At 41.9% G+C, this 27832-nt stretch overlaps 1 protein-coding gene across 1 annotated transcript; it reads right to left on the reverse strand.

Moving 5' to 3' along the window:
- Positions 1-4487: 4487 nt before the first annotated feature.
- On the reverse strand, positions 4488-26945 carry hyou1 (hypoxia up-regulated 1). The gene is made up of 24 exons (XM_078265276.1): positions 26763-26945; positions 24770-24845; positions 24060-24153; positions 23835-23913; positions 23515-23669; positions 22395-22471; positions 21720-21901; positions 20935-21050; positions 17153-17339; positions 16861-16995; positions 14665-14747; positions 14042-14174; positions 13019-13203; positions 12202-12340; positions 11795-11852; positions 10739-10815; positions 10324-10521; positions 10008-10177; positions 9832-9919; positions 9163-9419; positions 8988-9072; positions 8237-8498; positions 8018-8122; positions 4488-6275 (listed from the first exon to the last, which is right to left on the reverse strand). The coding sequence occupies exons 2-24, from the start codon at positions 24837-24839 to the stop codon at positions 6226-6228; spliced, it is 2985 nt and encodes a 994-aa protein (XP_078121402.1). The 5' UTR covers positions 24840-24845; positions 26763-26945; the 3' UTR covers positions 4488-6225.
- Between the last annotated feature and the right edge of the window lie 887 nt (positions 26946-27832).

The raw sequence follows: 27832 nt of genomic DNA on the forward strand, positions 1-27832 counted from the left end.
ACAATACATCACAAATCAAATGTCTTTCACATGGGAAGAGAGAGTGTGTGTGCTGGAGAGGTCAGAAATCTAGGTCACTAGAAATTAATTTACAATAAAAAAAATAGGACATAAAATAACTAAAACAAAAATAATTACTCAATTTGGATAGATTAAAAAATGATGACAATAAAATAATGAAATATCAGGACACATGATTACAGAAAAAAGAGATTTAAATATAATTATGATAATTATGATATAACTGCAATCAACAAGAAAACAACAATGCTGTTCGCTCTAAAAGAGGCACGCACAACAGATCTATACAGGCTAAACATTAAACATCAACAACAAATTGGTTATCTGAAGCATTATAGCAGACTACTAATAGCCCAGTAGGTGGCACTAGTAGGCTACACAAGCTACGGACTGCATACGAGAGAATGCCATTCATGTGCGGTCTTAAAGTGCTCATATTATGCTCATTTTCAGGATCATAATTGTATTTAGAGGTTGTATCAGAATAGGTTTACATGGTTTAATGTTCAAAAAACACCATATTTTTGTTACCTACCCTGTGTGTTGAGCTCTGTTTTAACTACAGAGTGAGACATCTCACTTCTGTTCCATCTTTGTTGGGAGTCGCACTACTAGCCAGTCAGAAGCAGAGTATGAGGGCGTGATCTGACAGTAGCTAGGTAAGGACTACTAGCCAGTCAGAAGCAGAGTATGAGGGCGTGCCCTGACAGTAGCTAGGTAAGGACTACTAGCCAGTCAGAAGCAGAGTACGAGGGCGTGCCCTGACAGTACCTAGGTAAGGACTACTAGCCAGTCAGAAGCAGAGTATGAGGGCGTGCCCTGACAGTACCTAGGTAAGGACTACTAGCCAGTCAGAAGCAGAGTATGAGGGCGTGATCTGACAGTACCTAGGTAAGGACTACTAGCCAGTCAGAAGCAGAGTATGAGGGCGTGATCTGACAGTAGCTAGGTAAGGACTACTAGCCAGTCAGAAGCAGAGTATGAGGGCGTGCCCTGACAGTACCTAGGTAAGGACTACTAGCCAGTTAGAAGCAGAGTATGAGGGCGTGCCCAAGTGAGTCCAATTTTTTTTAACTCATCTCTACTTGTAGAGGAAAGACATTCTCCTATCCTTCATTGTGGTAAAACGCTCAGTGACTCTGTCATATAGCTTTCCACGGGACTTCAGGTCTTGTGTTACAGTGGCTTCCATTGATATCTTCGCCAAGTGGCCCAGTCTCTCTTGTCCACAGCTGTTCTTAGGTAGGTTTTGATCCATTTCAGGCAGGAAAAAGCCCTTTTCTGCAGATGTGCTTGTAACGGGTATGGTGAGCATCAGCCTCAGTAGATGGCAAACCTCAGTTAAGGCAGTGGTCAGTTCATCTTGTATGAGCATCTCCAGCAGATCAGCTGGTGGCTTGTGAAAGAGGGCATCTGAGTAGATGACCTGCAGTTCATTTCTGAAGCTTGTTTTATGGTTCTGCGGAGCCTCCACGCAGAGCTTTTGCCTTAGCCTACATGTGTATACCCGTAAATGTTGTAGCTGATGCTAGGTGCTATGCTAGCGTTGTGTCAAACTCGGCGAAAGCTTGCACTAGCTCCACAAAGTTCCCCTTGTGCCAGAGCTGCTAGCTGACTTGTGGTGGCCACGGAATGCCTGCTGCCTGATTATTGTTGTACTGTATCTCGGACACCAAGAGTCCGAGATACAATACAGCAATAATCAGTCTCTTCAGAATGGCACGATTCTTATCCACCTGTTGATTATGCCTTGACACACTTATTGCAACCCTGGGCGCTTTGCTGCCTCTCTTCAGCTGTTCTAAATAAAGGAAAAACCCTAAAAAATATCTTTAAAAACATAATGTTGACTTTTGTTTTCCCACAGGAAGTCCAGTGTTCGTTTGACCCATCCACCAGCCCTACCTCCATACATGGACTTTGTCACTCATTAAGCTACGTCATCTTACAGCGCCACAGTCGAGCAGTTGCTCCGAGAGCCCGGTGCGTCCCATACAGATGCTGAAAGGGTGTCTTGTGCGTCAGTATCAGACGCTGAGGGCCACTGACCAAGCTGCCCTATTCCATGAGTTGGGAGTGAGAATGGCTTGCATATTTACTGTTAGGTATGCTTCAGTGATAATTAGTTAATCCTCTCTTTCTAACAGATAGAAACAACAGCACTGTACATGCACTCATAACGATACATTATAGCCTTGCATGCTGCTTCTGGCTTTTGTATTCATTTTATACTATTAAATTGGGTGATGGAATTGACGGCAGTGATATTTTGTTACTAAAGCAGAGTGATAGGTAGGTACTGTAACTCACATTCAGTTTTTTGTATTACTTTTACATCAATAAGGCTCAGAAGTATTCTGAGGTGTTTGACAAAAACTAATGGTTATATTTATGGTGACTATTTAGGGTGTTTCTTCCTTCCATCCTTTCAGAATATGTCACAAAACTGATCAATAAAGCTACAATACTCTACTTTTATACCGGTATTTTTAATAAAGTATATTATTTTGTCTGGCATATCCAATCGTTGATTTGTTCAATGGACTTACTCAGTGCTTGTATTGGACCAAGAAACCAGAAAATAGACCTGAACTTGTTTTTGGGTGTGGTCCATGTTTCACCAGTACCCAGAGGTCCGCGTTTACCCGCCTGCAGTAAAACTCTGCTGGATGACTTACGTAAGATCAGGTTGAAAATCTGCGACTTTCCCCCGTTTAGGTTTTGCTTAGCGCAGCAGCTTAGCTTAGTTTAGCAGTTTAACTTAGCGTAGCATCTTAGCATAGTGCAGCAGCTTAGCGTTACTTTCCGTTTAGCACTCCACTAACTTGAATGGGAATTAAATGAGTTCTAGACTTAACAAATGTTATCGGACCAAAGTCATTTTGTGGGGGTTGTGACACTCAAAAAAAGTAATATACTGATTTACAGACGACTCTTTCGCCATGTAAGTCAATGCGGAAAATAGTTTTTGGGCCAGAGGGCATCACATTACCACCTGGCAGTTGCAATTCCATGGTTTGGCAGGTATACTTCATTTGCTTCACAGCATGGCGCACTTCCTGGGCATGGATGTAGTTCCTGGAGCCTGGGCGGAGGTCTCTAGTGCGCCTGCTCTATTGGGCGCACAATGCGGAAGCAGCGCAGCTCACCAGGGTCATTTCTAGCTCCATGATGGCTTCATCAAGGCTCTGCCTTGAACGTGGGATCCAGGTGTGTTCCAATTGTACTCTGAAGTCAGATTATTAGCACTTCTGTCTTATTTGTGTCTCACTAAATCAGTTGTACACACAGTCCTGTCCAACTTCTATCTGTGGACATGTTGTTACACTGTTTGTATGCACATAAAACAGCGTAATGCTGCTTATCAACTGGTATTGCTAACAATGACTAACAGGGCTAGAGCTAACCCCACAATGAAAAATCAGACTTGTAAATGGAATGTATTCAACTCGGGTGTGACATCATTCCCAGCCCCGGCTTCAGAGTTCCGAGGTAAATGGAACGCACCATTATTATACATTCATGTTCAAAATGATTGAAGTTGGTTTGCAATATTGCTTGTTCGTTGTTAAGCTGTATACTGTAAGCTGTACAATTCTGTGCACATTGTACAAATACTCCCTACTAGTACTGTTACTTCATTTTAATTTTTGATCAAAAATAATTGAGACTAATGAGGATTGCATTGCCACTTTGTTATTGAATTGCAAATAGCAATAGCAAAATGCATTTACAAACAGCATGACCAAATTGTACATTGAATTCCAAATAGCAAAATGCATTTCCATTTAAATAGAGGCAAAAAATCTTGCATACATTTTAAGTTTTGATAAAATGATCAGATTTATGCAGCGTTTGTTTCAGGTCAGAGCTTCTAGCAGCCCTCAACGTGATACGGCGTCCTGTAGGGTTCACAGTCAAAACCCAGCAGAGTAGAGGTGGGTATATTATATATATTAACTTCCTGACAGAAATAATACAATCTAAGGCCTGGGGTGGTAAAGTATTAAAAGTAAAACTCAATGCAGAAAAATCCTCCCATTGTAGAAAGAGTAAAGGATCCAACCAGTTGTGTGTTTAATGGTCTAATCATCTCAGCTGGACTTGTAGCCGTTATATTGTTGGCTAGTTTACTTTAGAATAAAACATCAGATTTTATAAACTACATGTGTTTTGTGTGCAGGAATCTTAATGTGTAAAGTAACTAGTAACTAAAGCTGGAACAGATGAATGTAGTGGAGTAAAAAGTACAATATTTCTCTCTGAAATGTAGCGGAGGAGAAGTAGAAAGTGGCATGAAGAGAAAGACTCAAGTAAAGTACCTCAACATTTGGACTGAAGTACAGTACTGGAGGAAATGTACTTCGTTACATTCCACCACTGCCCTCAGGGTTGTTTGGTTCAAAGTACCAACTCCAAAGTAAGATAATCTAATCACGTCAATACATTAACAAAATGACATTAAATTAAAAACAAAAAAAGATTTTTTATTAACAGTTTAGAAACACATTGTTTGCATCTCCGATTCCAGCCTTTCGTTTTCTTCAGTTCCCCGCCCTTCACATAATCCAGAGTGATGCAAACACACAGCTGATCCCCCCCCCAACCCCCCACCGGTTCTAACGAAAAAAAAAAAAAAACTGAGCAGGAATCTGCAGCACAGGGCATGTCGAGGTAAAGAACAGTGAACACACCACCTCTTTTACAACGATTAGCAGCTTATGAGACTTTGAAAACATGGAGTTTGACCACTGCCACTGAACCGCATTCAAGCTCCTCTCAAAGGGTGTAATGGCATCAGTAGAACTCTAATTCATCATTTTAGTTTATCCAGCTGTAAAATGATGGGACGAAAAATTATGGGACGCAAATACGTAGAGACACCGTTTAAATGTTAAATCATCCCCGTTAAGCTAAGTTTTAAAACTAGTTGCGTGTGCACATACAGGAGCACCTGAGTGGCCAATCAGCAACACCACTTACTACAAGGTGGACGGCTGTCAGGAGAGTGTATGATTCTATTCAGCCAATAAAACCCCTCTAAAGGGGACCATTTCAGTTTTTTAGGAGTTTGTTTGGAGAGTTTTTCTTAATGTGAAGCGAGGGTTGAAGAGGACAGATGGGATCGTATGCTGTACACATTGTAAAGCCCCGAGACTAATTTGTAGTTTGTGATATTGGCTATATACAAATAAATCAAATTAACTTGACTACAGGCGGTGCCTAATGTTGGATGTGCACCAGTAAAAAACAAAAAACTTCCCTTAGCATTTCCGGTCAAGTATAATATCAGCTATAATACTCTACAGTTGACACGTTAGTAGAATTTAGTCTTTCTGATTGGACAGCCACTCAAAGCCCAGTCAGTAATTATAGTATGACCTCCTGTACTGTACCATCATAGCATAAAACGTTAGATATATTGTTAGTTATGATTCACTAGATTGAAGATGCTTTGCATTCAAATTAACTGACTGTACTTCCAATTTTTTTATATACTGTATGTGAGTGAATTGCTTACATTTTTTGTCATGGTTTAAAAAGAATAATTATATCTATTGAGAATCCTCCAAAAGACTGTAAAGCAGCCCTCCCACCCTCTGCTGTGATCAACACCAGTAAGTAGTGCACTTCCTGAGCGGCCGTGGAGTCAGTAAAGGTTCAGGTGTTAGGACAAATACTATTCTCAAAACAACGCAGCAAGGTTGGGGATCCAGGACAGCGGATAAAGCAGGACGTTAAACGTTCTGTTGACAAACCAGAGTATAAGAGCACTCAGCCTCGTCAAATGTCCATATAGTTAGAAAAAGGCCAAGCACTGCTTCCATCTCCCCCTTTATTAGCATGGATGTGATCATTGGTTGGACGTGAGAAGGGATTGGATCTGGACCTGCATCTATAACGTACAGACGCCGTCTTGGCCTTTATTTTTGTTGCACTGCTTCTTCATGGAGTTTAAGTGCCAGTTGCTTACATAATCCATGAAAGACAAGAGAGAGATGAACAGCACAGAAGAGGAAAGAGGGGGGGCAAGATGAGTGGTCTCCAATCCTTATCCAATCAGCTTCCAGCAGCTCAATAAACACGGACATAATAAATGAAATTGAAGAAAAACCCAACAGAAAAAACAGAGCGAGAAGGAACTTGAACATTTATACACTGTCAATAAATAGTGATTTTTTTTTTCTCCCCTGGTTCCAGCTGTTATAATTCATCCTGTATGTGGTTTTCAGTTTGGGCCTTCTCCGTTGGTCCTGGAAATGAGGACAGAGAAGGGAAAAATGAATACTGTGTGTATGTGGGGTTACATCAACTCAGTTCATTAGACGTAGGGAACATGTTACCTCTCCAGTCCACGCTACAAGAGGAACTCAAGCCCATGTTTACAGATTTATTAAAAGGCACACACAAAAGCTGTTGCTATGGTGAAGCCTGATAGGTGAGACTGAATGGCTGAAACATTTCTAAAAGGGCCTTGGTTGGCAGTAGAAGGAAACATGCAGCCCTGGCTTGTCATCTTACCAGCTGTGCTGCAGTTAAAATACTTGCATCTGATTAGGACTAGGATGCATTAGAATCATTATTGAAATGTGACTTTTCTATTCTATAGCAACGCCTGAGCAATTCCTGATCTGCAAATGTCAGTGAGAGAAGGAGGAGTGTTACCTGTGTGTACATGAGCAGAGTGCTGGGACAGAATTTACCCAGTGAAACCAAATGATGGGAGAACTCGTCAAAATGGAAACCAAATGCTCTTTTGGATGAGATGAGAATGTAATGAAACCCTTTAATGTACTAACTTACATCACATTGTTATGTAAGAGTTAAGACTTCCCAACAGCTGGAACAAAAGAAACAGCCTGTCACTCCAATTTCATGACATTTTGGTTTGTGTCATTACAGTTCATGGTCCAGACGTGAGCTTATTTTATCTTCTACTGAAAGTATTACATTTATGTGTTCCTTGTTTTCCTGAATGAATCCTCTTTTTCATGTGAAAATGACCAGAGTTGCCGTGCAGTTTACAAATAAAATGAATGAAAACCACACTGTGCCTTCCTCCGGTTCACTCAGGACATAAGTAAGAGGTGTAAAGCTTTGAGACGTCATGTGACTCAACTGGCCCTGGAGCACGAATGAGCTTTTAGCTGTTCTCATACCTCACTACATTGACTACGTTTACATGCACATAGTATTCTGCTTTTTGCCCTTATTCTGAAAAAGACGATATTCCGACTAAGCCGTTTCCACGGTTAATGAAAGTGAATATTCCACTAATATTCCCGTTTACATGCAGCCGTGCAAAATGGAGGACATGTTGGACGTGCAAACACAGCGTCCCTCTTCCATCCCTTCAACCAGCTTCTTGAAAAGGTCGTCATAGCGATGTGTGCTCATATTCAGAAACCTGTTGATATCCAAGTCCTTGATCATGTTTAAAAGTAGCTGTGTTTCTCCTTCTTATCGGCTCTGCAGCCTTGCAAACTGTTGGCTGGTTGGTTTGTGTACAGTAACCATAGCAACGCACAGAGCTGACCATAAGCCTGCGGTAAAACCCCCGACTGAGACGCATATTCTGAATGCGCTGTATACATGTCCAAAGAATGCCTCTAAAACCAATTAATACCAAAATATCCCACGTCTTAATGGAAAAAAATGCTATATTCAGAAAAAGGCGTTATTCGGAATATCCAACCGGAATATACTGTTTACATGAGCTGTATCAAATTTGCAATATTGTCATATTTGGAATAATAGTGGAATATTGGTATGCATGTGAACGTACTCACTGTTATAAAGTAAGAGAATGATTAAAAAGCTAATGTGATCCATTACAGTAATATAATGTTCAGTGTGTGTTGAGACTGCCTCAGCCAGGAGTTTGTTCAGTTCATTTCTGAGACACACGTATTGGACCACAGTGAATGTGTTCCAATTATTTTGTCCACCCCCTAAAGTTCTCCGGCATCATCAGCAACAGGTTTGGCAGACCGACCTGTATTTGTTTCTTCTGTGGGCTGTGATTGGCTGTCTGAGTCTGAATGTACAGTGCTCTCTTCAGTGGGCGGGGCTTCGCCCGGCTGCACCGCCTCTGGGCTTTCTGTATTCAAATAAAAAAAACATACATTAAGTTATTTTAAGCCTTATTACAATTCTAATACTTTTTCATATTCACAAGGGAGCACCAATAGTCCAGCGTTGCTGTTGGACCCACCAGTCTTTGTGTCCGTGCTCTCCTCTGTGGGAGGGATCACCTTCTCCTCGGCCGTGTTGTTGGCCTTGCTGCTTTTATCAGAGCTGGTGCTGTTCTTGGCTTTGGCTTTAGCTTTCGGCTTGGCAAACTTGGCCTTGTTGAGCAAGTAGTTGACCTCTCGGTCCAGCAGAGCCAGCTTGGACTCGATGTCTTTGGACAACAGGACGGGCCGCTCCGTTGGAGAGCGTTTCTCCTGCTCAGCTTCCGTCTGGTTCTTCCAGGTCTGGAGCGGACAGAGACAATGTCACACCTGATACGAGGAGAACTACTCAGCCTGTGGGAATGGTTCTAACGTGCACAGTGGCCCTGGAAGGACCTCTCTTAAGTCTGAGAAGATGATGTCATAGTGATGTAGTCAGGGTTATCTCAGCTTGAGCTTGAAGACAAGAAATCTATAAAAGGACAGCCTGCATTATGGTCTGGGGACATGGAGTTTGAGAGATGTGGGCATTTACCAGGCAAGGAGCATCTAAAAACAGTCCCTATTGAGATGCATTATGGGAAATTGAGCATTTGACCCATACTAGAAACTAAAAGGTCAGGATTTCAAAGCCTCTACTGCTTTAATTTTGACTCGTCTATTTCTTTGCAAGTCCCCTGAACTTTATTGAAGAGCAACACTAAAATGGGTACCCTTTTAAGAAGGTTATCCAGAGTAGGGGGTCAGTAGTGTGAGGACAGCATGCTAACATGAAGTACTTTCACCACCTACCATCGTCTCGTTGATCACTTTTTCTAACATATTCAGCTCAACTTCAGTGAAGATTTGGTCATCCTCTGGAATCAGTTTGGCACTCCTTTGAAAGAAAAGTAAAAATATTTGTCAATACAAAATGTACTGACCCACCACAGAATCCTGACACCTCCACCTTCCTTTCAACACTTGCCTCAGGAAGAAGCTGGAGGTGTTGAGCATGCTGTCCAGGGCGGCCAGGCGCTCGGGCCACTTGCGTCGCTCCTCCACCCTGAAGAACATGTCCTTGCACAGGCTCCTCAGCTGGGACAGCTTCTCTCTCAGCTGCTTGGTGGTGGCGTCATAGCCGTGCTCGTCCATCCACTCCGACGCCTCGCTCAGCTTGTCTGACATCTGCTCCTTCTCGCTCTCGGACACCACCAGCTGGTAGTCCTCCTGGTACAGCTTGTCCTGGACAGAGAAAGCAGGTCGGGTGTTTTTGGGAGGTGATGTGGTTCTATATGAAGGTTCTATTACATCCTGCTTTCTCTCTTGCAGTTTACTTTCTTTCCTTCAATCATTTTATTTCATATTTCAATTTTACACCAGGTTACACGCCCGGTAGTCTATATCCACGATGTTCCACCTCCAGGATTGCCAGATTAAAAAATAAAAAAAAGCAAACAAAAAGGAGGGACAACAACCCAAACATAAAGCAGGCTACTTTTTGATTACACAGGTTGTATCTTTACATGAAAGGATTCAACATCTGGGATTATGTTATGTTGGCTTGTATTCCCTTTTAAACTACATTAATAACTTTCTTAAAAACACAAATGGATAAAAAGCAAAAACTGAAAAAATAAAAGCTATTGTTGCTTACCTGCGTCTCAAAGATAAACGCTTCCAGGCTGTTAAGTGACTTTTCCCTTTCCTGTTTGGCCAGGTCTCGGTCTGTCAAATCCTGCAACCTGAAGAGATACAAAGACTTGTTTAAGCAAATTATACCGAGAAGCAAAAAACACAAGAGTTGAAAAGAAAAAGAAATTGCAGCTTTACTTCTTCTTAGAAGCAGTGACATCATCTGCAGTGGGGTCGAGGATGTCGTTGATGACGAGCTCCACCGTGATCTCTTCAGCGATCTTGCTCTTTTTTAGAGGTTTTGCCTTCTTCTCCTCCTCATCTTTTTCTGCCTCAACATTTCCAGATTTCTCTCCATCACTTTCCTCCTTTACCAGCAGAAATAAGGTTACTTTCAATACCAAGTCTGTACAGGTTAGTCTGTTTGGAATATAGATTTACACAAAATTTAGAACCGCTCCCCAGATTTGACATCAAAGTGTTTCGAGGAGAGATTACGAGTGACTGGTCTTACCTTGGCATCAGTCTTGCTGCCTGCCTCCTCTGTGCCCTCCTCACTTTTTCCTTCACCTGCGCTCTTCTCAGCATCATCCTGCTTCTCCTCCTTGTCCTCCTGGGCCTCGTCCTTAACGCCCTCGTCCTTCTGGGCCGTGTCCTTTACGTCCTCGTCCTTGCCGTTCTTTTCAGACTCTGGAGGCACTTCTTCCTCATCCTGCACGCCCAAAATCAGGAAAACAATGTTAGCTGCGATCTCAGGCCAGGCATGCCAGAGCATCATTAACTAATTGTGTTAATGGTTGCAGAAGAGCTTGGGCGTGGAGGTACAGCAGTTTACCCATTTAAGTGTGAAATCTAGTTCATACAAGCCTCACTGTACTTGCTTTATAAACACATCCCTGACCCTGATTAACTGATGGGGACACAATTACCTGGACAGGTTCAGTTACATTCGGAGCGGGTTCTGACGATCCTCCTCCAAACAAGGTGGAAATTGTGTTACCCAGTTCTGAAAGAGAACAAATTGTTGGCTCAGTTAGTCAGTACTAACAAGTCCTGTACAAACTAAAACTGCTGTAGAATTGCAGCACTGTAGCCTCACAGCAAAAAGGTACAGGGTTCAAACCCGGGTCGTCCCGGGCCTGTCTGTGTGGAGTTTGCATGTTCTGCATGGGGTTTTCTCCGGGTGCTCCGGTTTCCCCCCCACCACTAAAAACATGTTCCCCTCCCTCTCACTTAATTGGAAGTCGCTTTGGATAAAATGATGCAATGTAGGCATGAATCAATGAATGTAATGTAATGCATGAATCAGTAAAAAGGCATGTTCCACATGTGGAGCAGTAGGGCAGGGAGGTGTTGGCGGGCGGGGCAGAGTTGTCCAGTGGCAGTAAATGCACAGTCAAGGTTAAAGCTGAATAAACATTGCAGCTCCTCCAAACCCAAGAGCTTCCTGTGTCTTGTGAAGTCTGGGGGGGTTACAAACCTCTCTGGCTCTGTGCAGAGACACAGCACCCCAGCTCCGCCTTGGCAGCATCATGTAGAGATACATACATTTATTCAGCGGGCGCCCTGGTAGAGCGTGCGCACCATGTACCAAGGCCCAGTCCTTACCGCAGCGGCCGATTCCAACCCACGGCTCTTTGCTGCATGTCACCTCCCTCTTCTCTCTCTCCCCCCCCCTTCCTGTCTACAGCTGTCCTATCGATTAAAAGGCAAAAATAAAAGCCCAAAAGATAATCCGCCTGCACGGAGCCGTCGCAGACAGCTGCACAGATTAAAATGAGAGCGCATCTGACGCAGGACCCAATTTCCACCGAAAATATCAACAACATGCTTTGTGCTGCCTGATTTGAATGAATCTGCACAGCAAAATACCACGCAGACGGGCAAAGACAATTTCAGAAAACTACCGGTAATAGTGGTACACGAAAATGGGCCCCAAGTGCCACTCTTCTAAGATAGGTAACACATAGGTTTGCAAAACCTACTAGTTAATGTTGATTCCTCTTCTTTCTCCTCCACAATGGTTTCAAACACAGACTCCACCTGTGGATGACAACAATTAAATATGAACTTGATTTACAAAATAAAAGCTTTTTCATTCTGGGATTGTTCAACTAAGTCAATAAAACTAGAAGAGTACACTCAGGGAGCGAGTATGGCCTCAGTTGTCTTTATTGGCAACTGTATAATCAAATTAAGGCAACAATAAACGGGATGATAAGTCCAAACTTCACATTCTGTTGTAACACGCCACACAAAATAATAAATGTATTGGTTGTAAGTCTGACACACCAGAAGGTAAAAACACTCAAATAGTGCATCCTAAAAACAAAAAGGAGCTGGCGGTTACAGGTTTGACTGTGTGAATGTTCAATAACAAAGTGGAACTGACCCGATCCAGCAGGAGCACCCCGCTCTCATCCATGTTGAAATGGGCTTTGATGCCTTTTGACTCTGCGTCTGTGTGCTTCTGGAAGCTGCTGCCTATTCCAGACAGTTTGACTGTGGTCAGGTTCAGGGAGCCAAACACACTGCCAAACAGGGAGAGAGAGGAGAACAGGGCTTACATTCAAATTACGGCTGCACAATATATCGATTTTTTTTTAAATTGTTAACACGATATTAACTTGCGCAATAAACACATCGCCATCTGTGACATATCGCTAAAGACAGAGATGTTTTGTGTTAGTTGTATCAGTAGAAAACTGCACTGTATAATCACTTTTGTTTTTTACTGGTGCATTTTATGTTCAATTCAATTTGTTCAATAAATAATTGAAAATTATTTTCTTTGTTGTTTTTTAATTCAACAAGCAGTTTGTTGTAATTTAGCAGAATACTGAAAGCAGCAGAAAGGCACTTACACTTTAATATCCGCAAGTAATATATCGCAAGTAATATTGTCATCACCAACTTTATCGCATATTTTCCTCATATCGTGCAGCTCTATAGTTCAAATCACGAGGGATAAAGTGATGTATGGAATCAGCTGAACCTCTTTGAAAGCCGTCAAAGTCAAGTGCTAGAATACGTCATCAAAAAACGTATCTGTAAACTTTGGTTCCTCCTAGTTGGTCCTTAGTTTTTATTACCAATCGTCCAGGAACGATATTTAGTCACACTGCTTGAGTGATCCAATTTGTGTGCAGAAAAACCCTTTTCCCTGAGCTCCAGGAAGCAGAGAGTGCCAAAGCAAGCAGCCAACCAACCTGAGGTCCTCCTGGCTGAGAAAGCTCAGGTCTCCGTAGTTGATGTAGAACTCAAAGTCATCGTTGTAGCGGTTGAATGTAATGACCTTGCGCTGGGGGTAGGGCGCCATCCTCTGGAAGAGGATACGTTTGTTGTGTTTCAGCGTTTTCATCCCCTCTTCCTCCGTCTCACGGGTGAACTCCACCTGATGGAATCAGATGGCATGTGGTCGGGGTTAACATGGTTTTATTCAGGATTTATTCTTACATCTAATTTTGCAACTGTGACCAAGGCATGGCATCCCATTTGGATTCAAGCCCTGCTCCAAAACACTCTGAACAGTGTACTGCATATCCATTTTGAACACACTTCCATAGCTGAGTGCTATTAAAAAGGTAATTATTTTTTTTCTTCAACCTGGACCCTATTTTCCCATGCATTTGTGTCTAAGTGACTAATGCCAACAGAAATTGTTAAAATTGGTCCGGTATTGAGCAAGAACGCTGTAACCGGCAGCCGCAAATCGGGCTGCAACCCTATAGGACAAATGTTAGCGTCCACTAAATGATCTGTTTTACCACTGACAGACTCAGATTATTATTTTAAGAGTCTGACAACATGATGGAAAGGATCCCTACAGAGATATGACTTTGTTAAAGAGTAAGATCCTTTATGTTTAACATGAAACAGCTTAGAAATCCCTATCAACAAACCCACCACACTCCATGTAAATAATCAGGACTTTTAGTGACGGAAATTGAAGGTCCACACTTGCCCAATAACGTTACATTGCAGCTTGTTTCGCCACTGCCAACTGCAGAGATCTCGCTTAATACTGGACCAGTTTCAAAGATTGTTGTTTCAGTCCCTTAGACACAAAATCATAGGAAAATAGGGTCCAGGTTGAAAAACAACAACGTTACCCTTTAAAATACAGCTCCCCAACCAAGGTTTAATATTGTTCATTTATCAGCAAAGCCTATAACTTTGAAATATTTAAATGCGTCTCCAGCAGCATGAGGCGTTAAATGACCTGCACTGACCTGAATGGGGAAGACAGCTGCGTCCCTGACCAGGAAAGGCTTCACCTTGAAGGCTTTGCTGAGGGCAGCAGCCTGGTACACGGCGCCCATGGCAGCCGCCTCGTCTGCGTTGATGTTCTTGCCCAGCTCCTCTCTGCATGCAAACACACAGTTACAACCAACCAAACCTGCTCAACTAAAACTTTACTTGCTCTCAATCTGAATCAGGTATGTTGCCGGGTAGGTTTTCACATATAGAAAATTTGCCTTAGAGTTTTGGTGCATAACAATAAACAAGAGAAAATAAGTACTGTACAGGTCAAGAAACATAAATATAGAATAGGAAAAATATGTACAATATATCAGATTTAAAGCTATAGTGTGTACTTTCTGTCTCCACCATGAGGAATTCTAAGTGATGACAACAAAACTGTCGACATGATACAAGCCTTCCGTGACTGCGTGTCGCAATTTAAATGAGGAACATGCTAAAGTTCACAGTGTGTGTGTCTATGGGGGGGTAAGAGTTTGACGAGTCAGTGACAAAGCAATGTGGAATCAAGGTTAAAGTTGTGGGAGAATGTACTTCTTGGTTTATGTTCGTGAAAGTGAAAGTTCTTCATATCTCAATGGTTGACACATACTTCCCCACAGCTTTGAGCAGCACTTCCTGAACCTTGGGGACACGAGTGGAGCCACCGACTAAAATCACCTGCTCAATTTCATCCTGTTGGCACAAATAGAAGAACTCAGATTATCAGCAGTAATACAAACATCCATTCACTTATACTCACTTCTCATTATTTCAAAGAAATATTTCCCCCTACAATAACATTTCATCAGTCCACACCTTAAGAATGGCAAATGACCTAAACATGTTTGGCCAAAATGAGTTTTGCTTTTGTGCCACTATCACTTTGTCTTCCAATCAGCAATGTAGACAGAAGGACAAGAAGGAGAAATATCTATCCCCTAACCAAACTTGTGCAGAACGACGTATGTGCAGAGTTTCACATTGGAAGACCTTTTTTTCCATCTGCTGGAGGGGGAAAGTTTATCTGTGCTCACCTTAAATATCAGTTTAACATATGTACACACCAGCCGGTCTTTTGACATCACAACTAGTTTGGAAGCCAATCGTGGTCCAGTATGTAACTAACATAGGGTACCAATTCAAGACTTCTTAGGCACTGACCAAATTGACTCGAAAGTATCTAGTATTGAAAAATGCCTCGTCATTCAATACCCAATTCCAATACCTAAGGAGTAAATCTCAGAGTCAGTGAGCCAATAAGCACGCAGCATGCTTCTATACCAAGACCTATAATGTGATTGGCTGTCTGAGGTTACATGTCGTAGAGGCACGCAGGAAAAACTCTACGTTACAGAGAGACGGCTCACGTAGTCGGATTCGTGCCGTAATGTGTACTGTTGTAATTTCTTTTTGTTTTATAATATTGGTATCGAAAAAAAGTATTGTTTAGGAACGGGTATTATTGGTATCGGTACCGAAAATTTTTGAACGATACCCAGCCCTACTAACATAAGTGTGATGTAGAGGTGGGCTGATTTACGGTTTTGCCGGTCCGGTCCCGTGTACGAGCTTGAATTGGTTTGATTTTATGCAAACCGGTTGAACTGGCATTTGTCATGACAGGTTCCGGCAAATTTAAAAGTCGATAGCCTACATCAGCAACCTGTGCCGACGGCATCACAGCTCTAAATCCAATTTAGCCTATTGCATTAGAACCAAGCAGGGTTGGGCAGTAAGGCGCTGCAGCGGTGTTGGAACGACATTTCTCTGTAGCGTCGCTGTTAAATAGCTTTTCAGTAGCTACGCTCTTTTATTGATCAAGTAATGTGTTAGCTCCACACAAGCTACATTTCCTCAAGCATTTGCATTCTGCTATGGTCTGAAATCAATGCCATCGCCAAACACAGACGTGTAGCTCGTGAACATGGATGTATAAAAAATTTTTTTTTAAAATAGCTCTGATGTAGTAAACTACTGTTGCCATGTTACTGTAGCTTAGCTTGCTAGAATTATTTGGGGGCTAACGTTAGCTTCAGTGTAGTAAAGCGTCATTTAATGGTTGATTAGCTCACTAAACTTCCCAAGTAGCTGCCTCATAGTGGTAATAATAAGCAATATGACAACGTAATTAACAAAGTTTTTTTTTTTTTTAAATAAACGAGCCACTAGTGTCTGACAGGCTATACGCCATTAATGCCAGGTGGCGCCATGGAGGAGGAGATTTTGGATGTAAAGCTGAAAGAAAGAGTCGAGCTGAAAAGAGGCAAAGTGTTAAGGAAAAAAAAAAGTCATGGGGCCGTTACCGCCACCATGTGGACTGAAGTCGCTCCACTCATTATGGGCTCATCAGTCTCACTCTGGGATGGGTGAGACAAGTGCGACACCTAGTGGTAAAAGTCAGTATACCGGTCCGGTCTGGTATTTTGCTTTATATCAAACCGGTTTGAAAAGGTTTACACTAGCCAAAGCCCTGGCTAGTGTGATGTAAAATCATGAAACTTACAGTGCAGTTAGAAGGCACTTTTCAAACGACGAAGACATCTCGTGTCTAGCAGTTCTAATACAAGTCATGACTGCCTTCAAAAAAATGGTGGGCTGCAGGACAACGCATGTATATCATATGACTATAGGAGTCTATAGCCCATTGTTGATAGGAGTCTCTTTTCTTAGGCCTAGTCTTATCAACCTTTTCTGTATCCTGAGTCTGCAGTGCCCTACAGCCAAATGTCATCATCAAAGTTTCATCTTATCCTATCATGTGGGACACTTGATACGACTTGTAGAGCCAGGTAATGAGAATACTGACCAGCTTCATTTCTGCAGTGGCGAGGGCGTCCTGCACCGGGCCAGGCACTCTCTCAAAGAGATCCGCACACAGCTCTTCAAACTCAATCCTGGTCACCTTCGCTTTAAAGTCAATGTCATCCATCAAACCTTCCACCTGAAGAAAACACATTTTCAAGAGACATTGCAACATTTCTAAGATTCAAAAACAGCCTCACATTTTGTATTTTAAGTCATTTTCCAGGTGCTGCAGATGGATTACAGCCATGGTTTTGGATGGACTAAGGGTTGCGTGTTCAGGTCCCTGGACTCACCTGGGCCATGAAGTCGGCGTTGGCACTGAGCACGGTCTTGAGCCTCTGAGCCTCTTTGAGGAGCTTGGCCATGGCTCGGTGGTTCTCCCTCACATCTTTCTTGCTCTTCTTCTGCTCATTAAATAGTTTGGCCAGGTGGTCCTGGAGTCGCAGGTCCATCTCAAAGCCCCCCAACCCACGGTCAAACCTATAGCCAGAACAAGAGAAGCACACCTTAGTCTGAGGGCTGAAGTACCATTTTATAATGAGGGCTTTTTAAACAATCAAAAGCAAGAAGCATTTCCTATCTTTCAAATACACTTCAGGATAAACACACACCCACATGAAGCATCTATAATCCTTATCTGTGGATGGCTCAGGCACCAGGAGCCATTATGTAGGGATGCACTGATCTGAAACTGACTCAAACAGCTGGGTCGTATCGGTGACAATGGGGTATATTTACATATGTACATTATATACCCACATTTTAATTCCTGTTTCCAATTTGTTGCTGCATTTAAAATGTAAACTTGAACTGTATTTCCTGTTCATTTTAAAGATTTTTACCAAGTTGCTGTTTTTACAAATCATGAGAATGACATTTTTTACACAACAGGTTTCCACTCTGGGACTAAAACAGAGCTTCTACTGTAACACACCGAGATGGTCACACACAGGTAATTATAGCTGCACATGAGGGTTCTTTCATATTTCATTCCCAACAGGGTGTTTCTACACTCATTCCATCACTGCAGCTCAGGATAACATAGGACAACTTTGTGAGTATAACATATTTAGACTGAATGAGAGGATGACTGGAAATAAAATCTACACCCATAATTGTCTTTTACAGGAAAAAAAACAACCCACAGACTGTTAATCATCTTAGTAAGTTATATATGCACATTTCAATCAGATAGACCTTATCAGTGGTTAACTTCTTTGAGCCTTTCCCCCCACAGACTGGACTTTACCGCTCTGCTTTGGCAAGAGAAAAAGCAGGACTTTGAACAGTCTTTAAGTGTTTCACATTCTAGTTGTGCTATTATATTGTATACATTTCAGTAGGGGTGGGAATCACCAGGCCACGCGATACAATATCATCACTATACTTATGTCACTAAAGTATATTATTGGGATTTTAAACATATTGCAATATATTACCTTTTTTTTCCAAACTTGAATTTTTTCCCAATTTCTAGTTATGTCCCCAAGAGGAAACTTGTTAACATGTTTAATCTAAAAAGATACATTTCTCTGTTTGTTCATCTCACTTCAGTTGTATTGCTGCAAAATGGGATTGTCAAGCAGACAAACTGACCAACACATGTAAAGTAATAGATGGATACTTGGCGTCTGTGTATCAAGATACTATGCTGTATCGATTCCCCCCCCCCCCACCCTACATTTCACCTGACTGAATATCCCAAAGGTTCACCGTTTCATTTCATGGCATATGAACTACTCCTCTCATGGCTATGATATGTGATTATAATTAACAGCTAAGAACCTCTTACCCATCCATTAACATGCTCTGAGTAGGGCTGCACAATATTAGGAAAATATCTAATTGTGATTATTTTGACTGCGATATGATTTACGATATTGGAGGGAATGATCATTTTTGTATAATTCTCATTGAAAAATATAAAAAAGGATCTGTACCAAACAAAGATGTTTTCTTTAGTCTGTAGGATAGGGTTTGTAGGCCGGAATGTCTCTGCAGCACCACAATACTTCATTCAGAATGGTTTGACACATATTTTGCCTTTAACAAATATTGCACCCCCCTACGATATGGATATTGCACTAGTCCATATTGCAATTTCGATAACATTGCGAATAATTGTGCAGCCCTAGCTCTGAGCTGGATATAAAAACAGAGTGCACAGATTTATGTTATGACCACCAAGCTCAGTGTAACCTAAAGAGAGCCAGACTAAGTTAAACTGCTCATGGTACTGCAGTTTCATCAGCAAAACTAATTTGTCTTCCTTCCTCTAATTCGTGAAACCACTTTCAGGTTTTTCACTACTTTCGTTAACCATAAAAAAAAAAAAAAAAAAACTGGCACATTTATTTTTATATTTGCCTATCCACAAACCACATGTTAACATTGTCTGTGTACAAAATAACTCTACTAAACGTGCACTAGCACTGCTGAATGAGACTGGTCCACAGTACACTGACTGGAATGAAGATGTGGATGCCAAAGTTCCACCTGGGAGGCAGCCTATCAGCTTCTTCTAATGTCAGCTACCCACACTGCAGGTGGAGATGGATATCTGGCCATGTTGTGTGTGGTCTGCGTCTTCCTGTTTACCGAGTTTCACACAGGATGAGGTAAGCCAAGACTGAAATAAGAAAAATCTACCAAAGCCTTGTGACATCGATTAGTCTTCAGAGATTAATATAATGTGTGACTAAAATCTTACTTGACTTAATTTAAGAATGACTGCATTCTCACTTGATTTAAGAATGCCCCAAATATGTGAAAAGTGTGTAAAGTGAAGAAGAACCTCCCACTGGTTACATTGACAACTGAGCCTCTGTTTGTATTACAGATGCACACACCACCCTGTACTGATGTTGACAATAAGACTGCAAACACAGAGAAAACCTTTAGGAAGCCCGTTTTCACAAGTCATTTCATGTTTCCAAGTCACGTCAGCAAAACTGAAGCACAGTGTGGGAATGTGAAATACTCTTCTTTTATTTACTAAAATGCATTTTGCAATCTTCACATATGATAGCAATAACAGAAACAACACATTACCAATTAAATAATCATGAAATAAAGTGAAATACACCATCAATAAATAGTAAAGTATGAAATTCTATTTATAATATGAATTGAGTTTTAATTATTAAAAGGTTATTTTCTCATAACAGTATATTGCACTTCATTTACATGGTCTTATATTTTATTTCATAATGGAATTTTCCATTTCAGAGGAGTCACCACCCCCCCTCACGCCTTAGCCAATCACATGCATCTCCTACCATAAAGGTTATTACATTACTTTATTGTGTATTAGTTTATGTATATATTTGAAACTACTTTTATTTTATTTGTTTTAAGATTTTTTTTGGGCATTTTAGGCCTTTATTTTTATAGGACAGCTGAAGACGTGAAAGGGGAAAGAGAGGGGGGGGTTACATGCAGCAAAGGGCCGCAGGTCGGAGTCGAACCCGCGGCCGCTGCGTCGAGGAGTAAACCTCTATATATGGGCGCGCTCTACCAGGTGAGCTGGGTGCCCATTGAAACCATTTATTAATGTTTTATTGCAACATATCTTATTTAATCTTGAACATGTTTCTCCCCGTCTTGAAAAGGTTTGAGAAGACAAAAGCAGTATCTTTTATCTGCATCACCATGTCAGACTGGCGCGACACAGGCCGGGCTCTCTGTACCATTAGACTAGGGCTGGGCAATATATCCATATTATATCAACATCAATAATTGAGGGTAGATATCGTCTTAAATTCTGGGTATCGTAAAATGGCACAAGTGTTGTCTTTTCCTGGTTTTAAAGGCTGCGTTACAGTAAAGTGATGTCATTGTCTGAACTCACCAGACTGTTCTAGCTGTTCTGTTATTCACCTTTACCCACTTAGTCATTGTATCCACATTATTGATGATTATTCATCACAAATCTCATTGTGAAGATATTTTGTGAACGCACCAACAGTCAACCCCACATCAAATGTATGGTGATATTTGATTTTCTCTGTATCGCCTGGCCCTACATTAGACACAGTCAGCACCGTGCTGGGAGGAGCGTTCTCAGTGGACTCACCCGACGCCTCGGATCTGTAGCTGGGGCTGGGTGCCATACTCCTTGGTCTTGACCGTCTGATAGGTGACGATGGTGGCAGTTGTGCTGCCCGAGCCCATGTCATAAAACATCACGTTCTGAAAGGGAACAAGATCGCACTTTCAGCAAGCTGCGGTCTCTTATCAGTTGAGCTTGTTATCCTACACAGTAACAGATGGTAAGATACATTTTAGGATGAAGCTGTCAGTCTTTGACAATCTATATGTTCATCATCATCAAATCTCTTTATGAGGAGCAAAACCAACAATGAGTTAGTTTCTGTTTTCTGTGGCATTCAACTCCAAGCCCATTGGCTCCTACTGAAGATGTACATCTTTACAAATGACTCACAAATATATAGTTTCATGTTTTTTTTTGTCATTTCCTAAAACAGCTGGGCAGTTTTTAACACAGTCTAAATAGTCAAACAGGTGCTGTAGTGAGTACTGTATTTATGGTAGCAGGACTGTGTGTGTGTGTGTGTCTGAGTCAAAATAAACTCGAGTGTGTGTGTTCATGGTAATTATGGAACATGTCAGCAAGTGCAACACTGATGTGTTTTAATAGTTTTAGGACAACAATGGAGCTCTATGGCACAGAAAAAGAAGAAGAAGATATGTCAGGCTTTGATACACATGATACTGGTTAGTAGATACATTCACTGCTGGTTTGGTGTTTTCATGGGATTAGTTGACAATAACAAAATAGGATAGAATATCACCAGAGGGATTCTTGACGCGTGTTTGGGAGTAATGCTGAATGTGCACCTTAACTGTGTTGTCGATATCTTTCCTCCTGAAGACGCCATAGTTCAGGGCCACGGCGGTGTTGTCGTTGATGAGTTGAAGGACCTTTAGACCGGCCATCTGTGCAGCCTGCAGGACTGCCCTGCGCTCCGCCTGGTTGAAAAAGGCCGGGACGGTGATCACTGCATCTTTGATTGGTTGTTCTGGGAGAGATTAGGAGGAGGAAGAAAAAAAATTTTTTTATATATATATATATATATATAGATAGTTGTTGAATAGCACGATATCAATATTACCTGCAATAAATAAATCAGTATTAAAGTGTATTCAGTTCGGCTGCTGTCTGTATTCTGCTTTAACACAACAAACTGCTTGTTGAATATAAAACAAATGAAGTCATTCCCATCACTCTTTTTTTGAACAAATTCAACAATGAATTGAATATAAAAAAGGCACCACTACAAAAGAATGACAGTTCCATTATAAAATGCAGTTTCCTACTGATATTTTCTTACAACTAACACAAAAAACCTCTGAGTGTCTTTGGCGATGTGGCGCAGCCTTTAGCGACGTGTTTATTGCGCCAGTTGATATTTGGGTTGTCGATAGATTAAAAAAAACCAATATCTTGTGCAGCCCTACTTCACATATTCCAACATGTCACAATGATGCATCTTCTTCCACGATCAAACTCACCTGCAAAGTCCTGAGCCAGCACACGAGAATAGTTGAGCACCATGCCGAGGAGCTCCTCCGGCGTGTACTGCATCTCTCTGCCACAGACACCAAGCACAGATCCACATCAGATGCCCCGTTCTAAACCACGCTTATGTCTCTTTGGTTTTTTTTATCATCATCTATTGAAAATATTTTTGCAGGTGGTACTTTGGTATTGAGGTTTCCATGCAACTGCTATAGCACCCCTAAAGAAGCCTACACATGATAGGCGGCAAAAGCGCTTAGCGCCGGCCGCTCCATTGATTTCCTGTGAGGAGAGCAGTGGACATGAACATGATTATTATGATTTGGGAGTAGGATTGGGCATCGAGAACAGAATTTCGATTCCGATGGAATTGTTTATTGGAATCATTTGGAAAATTTGGTTTAGAAGCTGATCGGTTCCAAATTTAACACACGCAAGTTATGGTTTCCGTAGCGACCGCTGTACTTAAAATAAAATGGATTATTATTATTTCATTTCTATAGTTTATAGCTGACTTCTCTCTTGGCTGTTGAAACAGGTGAGGTATACCCTGGAAATCCAGAGTTCTCGCGGGAGCACAGTTGTAATTAGCTCAGCGAGTCACTCTGGCATTGAGTAATGCTGCTCATTAACTATGCCCTGGTAGCCGAGCTGCACCAATCACATCGGTGTATCTGATAGAGGCGGGCCAGAGGCCAGCTAAACAGATGACGACAGTTTAATCTACCAGTTAGCTCCGCTGGTAGCTAAGCGTATGGGGCTCTGGATACGTCACCCCGTGTAGTGTTGTGATTGGTCGTAGTATTATCAAATTGTGTGCAGTGAGATTTGGGCCACTTTCATTACTCATTACCCTTAATCTTTCAGATTTGGGTCTGGATTTCCAGGCTAGGTGACGTCCCTTATGTTCTAAAACAAGCCCCTGGAGACTTGAACAGCTGAAAGTCTAGACCCCAAATATAAGACGACCCCACTTTTTCCAGACGTATTCCAGGGGAGAAAAAAAACGTCTTATATTTGGACCAACACAGTAATAGATGAATGATTTCATATAGCATTTATTATATGATGGGAAATTGAATAAATGAAGCAGGGGGGGGAATAAAGACTCACTCTGAATTCTTAAAGTACACTGTGCCTCTCACTGGGTCCTCCAGCAGCTGGTGCTCAGGGAACCGTTTCTTGTAGAGCTCCACCTGGAGGTTATCATGCTTTTTGCCCAGGAGGCTTTGGAGGTGTCTGTAAACTGTTTTGGGGTTCTTCACAGACTGAAATGTATACAATATGTGACCATTAATAGCACACAAGGAAAATTATTACATTATTTTCAGGTCATTTGAATTTGTGAATAATGCATTGACAGTGCAAACAATATTCACTACATCGGGCTGACATTCTATCTAACTCCATTAAGGACACTTGAGAAGTCATACCCATCCTAGTGCATTGTCTCCCAAAAGTCTTTCATTTTCCTTGAGACATACAGCCGTGGGGGTTTTCCTCCTCGACTCCCTGAAGAAAACACAATAGTGTTCAACTCTGAAATGTCATTTCATGCTGCATTCACTTCACTTGCATTAATTTAGCGTGTCCTTAGGGGAACAGAAAAGTTGGCGTGGGCACGCCAGGTGTGTCTCACGATGGTGACAAAAACTCACTTGTTGAGAACAATCTCCATCGGCACGCCAGGTTTCACTATCGCCGTTTTCATCCACTCGCTGCCCAGGTCAACGGACATGACGGCTACAGTCACTGCAAACACAGAGACAGGCGTTACATAAACTTAAGACTTTTTAAGACCATAATGAATCAAAATTAAAGACCTATATCACGATAACAAAAACAAAGTCAGACGTCAGAGTCCGGAAATTCCCTGATTTCCTCATTGGCATTATAGGACTGGTGTCTAGATCGGCTGCAATATAAGTTGCATGTTGCTCTCATTTGTAGTCGTAATACAGCGAATTATATTTGGATTAGCAAAGAAAGAACTACAACACCAAAAAAAAATAACATTCTTAAGCACTGCAGGAACATTTCAATGAGCATTAGAGGTAGGGTTACATTGACGTAGGAAAAGTAAGTAAGACCTAGAACACAATACTTTTACTAATTTTAGACTTTTTAGACATTTTAAGACCCCGCGGAAACCCTGATAAAGCCAGCAAGGCAGGCGGGTAACACCAAAGACCCCGAGGTACAGAGGAGTTGCATTATTGATCTAGCTTATCTATTTCCACACTGATGGATAAGCGCTGTATATTCTCAGTGCTGGTTCAATCTCTTTTGGTTGGCAGCACTGCTCCACACCATGACCAGGGCTTCACGTTAGAAAAATATGTCTGTGTATGTGGATGGATCATATTACCTGTGTGAGAAGGCAACATTGCCAGAACAAGGCAGAAAAGAACAGCAAGCGCCAGCTTCCTCCCCCCCATTATGAGCTGTAAAGAGAAAACAAAAATAAAACAGTTATATAATTCAACTGGGAGGATTTGCACAGGTCCTTACCAGTCCCAACTCTGTCCATATTTTCCAAGTGTGGTAAAACCTCAGCTTCGAACCTTTAAAGTGCTCATATGATGCTCATTTTCAGGATCATAATTGTATTTAGAGGTTATATCAGAATAGGTTGACATGGTTTAATTTTCAAAAAACACCATATGTTTGTTGAACTGCACATTGCTGCAGCTCCTCTTTTCACCCTGTGTGTTGAGCTCTCCATTTTAGCTACAGAGTGAGACATCTCACTTCTGTTCCATCTTTGTTGGGAGTCGCACATGCTCAGTCCCTAGGTAAGGACTACTAGCCAGTCAGAAGCAGAGTATGAGGGTGTGCCCTGACAGTAGCTAGGTAAGGACTACTAGCCAGTCAGAAGCAGAGTATGAGGGCGTGCCCTGACAGTAGCTAGGTAAGGACTACTAGCCAGTCAGAAGCAGAGTATGAGGGTGTGCCCTGACAGTAGCTAGGTAAGGACTACTAGCCAGTCAGAAGCAGAGTATGAGGGCGTGCCCTGACAGTACCTAGGTAAGGACTACTAGCCAGTCAGAAGCAGAGTATGAGGGCGTGCCCTGACAGTAGCTAGGTAAGGACTACCAGCCAGTCAGAAGCAGAGTATGAGGGCGTGCCATGCTAGCAGCTAGGCGAGCATTATAACGTGTGTTCCTTTGGGGGGGGACTTTGGGCTTTTTCACTTTGTAAACCTATAACGTGCACAAAAGAGAAATAGAACACAATAAAGTAAAGGGAAAAAGCCAAAAAGCATAATATGAGCTCTTTAAGCTTTGAACCTCATCACACACCCCCCATCAACACAGAACCCCTGTAGACATGCTTTTGGTCCGGTGTTGTTGCATGTCCTTTCCATTCTTTATGTGGGAGCAGGTGCAACACAATGAGGAACAAGAGGATTCCCACTTAAAAAGCCAAACCTGACCTTTTTGCCAACATTCACAGGGCTTTTCCACAGGGGGAAACCGAGATATACATCACACTCTGTCTTTTGATAAATGTCCAAACACTGCTTATGGCTCCTCGTGGTTCTTCAGTGCTTAATGTGGCTGTTTAACTTGGTGTACCACTGCCAGGTAGTGCCACGGCCTTTGTCCAAGGATATGCAAAGCAGTTCATGCACCTGATCCCACACCCACCCACACACACACACGTTGACACTTCCAAACACGTGGCATTACAATCATTGTCAAGCTTTGATGTTGGCTAAAGCTTTAATATCTACAAGAAACCACTCTGCACTCATGAGGAAATATGTGTTTAATAGAAATATGGGAGTATATGGGTTTTTTCAATGATGCAAATGCATACTGTAGGAAGAGCTTAACATTCTGATTGAGTAACGTTAACTTTATATTGTGATTAATGAAGAGAAAAAATCTGCATAGAACCCACTAACTGTTAGCCCCCGGTGAGGCAGTGACGCATGAATGCAAAATGGATGCACACAACTCAAACCCACATTATTCGAAGAAAAAGAAAACATTGAAAGTCTAGTCTTTTAGCTTTTGGAGATTAGCTAACGTTACTTGGATGAACTGGCTAACGTTAGTTGTAGAAGTGGCTGATGTGTATTAGCTAACGTTATACAGCCAAGTTGGATACAACAATTATTGTTTAGCATTACGTCGTTAACGTTAACCATTAACCATTAACCGTTAAATTCAAAAGCAACCGGACAACGTGGACCACATTTGGACCCTTCCAATTAAAAAGCCATCACTATTGAGCTGGAAGAAATAGCTCTAACATAAGTTGACAGCTAACGGTACTGTTAGCTAGCTCACTGTCTGACAACCAGCAGTATGAAAGCATGATTGACACACTGTGCTGCTGTAGCATGAACTTACCTTTCCTCAGCCGGAACAAATAAGTGTTGGTTGGGCTTCTCCGGCCGGGTTCTGAGATTAGTTTTGCTGCCTTGATTCAGAGCCTCTTTGTTGTCACGCTTGGTCGTTTTTAGTTCCCCTTATCACCGGCTCGCTCTCAGCAGTCGGGCCCGGAACGCGGCGTCACCTCATTGGATCCACTGAAGCCGCTGCTTGGAGAAAAACTGACATCAATCGAACAGCAACCAAACATACTGTTTCCGGTTGGCATTTAAGCGCAAAACACATCGTAGACTAGACAGGCAGGTAAAGCAACCGACTCTAATAGTTATTTTTGATTGGATAGCTGCTGCCCACGCCGACCCAACCCAGATAGCTGAGCGTTTAAAATGAGTGAGTGAGTGAAGTAACTATGTAACGCATCATGTAATGCATTTAAAAATCAAAAATTGCTGTAAATGTCATTCTCAAAGTAGTTTTATTATAGCGGCCCAACAGATAACGTTAGCTAGTTAAACAAACTCAGGGAAACGTGTTCAGTGCGTTAACTGTCTGCTGCCTTGGAGGAAAACTTCATGTAATTTCACAATCACAGATAACCTGTTATTAAAGTGCTAAGCTAGTGTTTCGCTAATGGGACTAGCAGAGACAATTTATGTGCTCTTGTTTTGAAAGGAAGACACCTTTGTCTCCGGTAGTTAACTCCGCCTGTTTTGACCATTGACATATATATGGTTTTGACGCCTGGTGAAACAACCGGCAATGACCCTCCAATCCAGAACCCGCCCACCTCGCTCCACGCACTGCCCCGTGGTTGGTCCACGTGAAGTGAGTGACGTCGGAATACTTTCAATTGGTCCACGTCCAGACAGTGGGCGTAAATCGACTGACGACACTTCAGGTGAAGTCTGAGCAAACCACATGGCTCCCTAAAATGATTTGATTTAGTTCATTGTTTATTTACTCACTGTATTGTATTTTAACTGAAGATAACTTTTATGAATGCAAGTGACAGATGACAATATCTTGTTCTAAAGCTGTATGTAGATAAAAAATCCCAAACCCATAAAGCCCAGAGACAATGCTACATT

The sequence above is a fragment of the Sander vitreus genome, chromosome 13, assembly GCF_031162955.1.
Source record: "Sander vitreus isolate 19-12246 chromosome 13, sanVit1, whole genome shotgun sequence".
Classification (NCBI taxonomy): Eukaryota; Metazoa; Chordata; class Actinopteri; order Perciformes; family Percidae; genus Sander; species Sander vitreus.

Excerpts from the sequence above, each read along its gene's own strand:
- hyou1 (XM_078265276.1), bottom strand. The coding sequence starts at position 24,839 with ATGGGGGGGAGGAAGCTGGCGCTTGCTGTTCTTTTCTGCCTTGTTCTG. Across the intron at positions 22,472-23,514 it reads GTGTACTTTAAGAATTCAGA|AGAGATGCAGTACACGCCGG; the intron begins GTGAGTCTTTAT and ends TGTCTGTGGCAG. Across the intron at positions 11,853-12,201 it reads GGGTGCTCCTGCTGGATCGG|GTGGAGTCTGTGTTTGAAAC; the intron begins GTCAGTTCCACT and ends TGTCATCCACAG.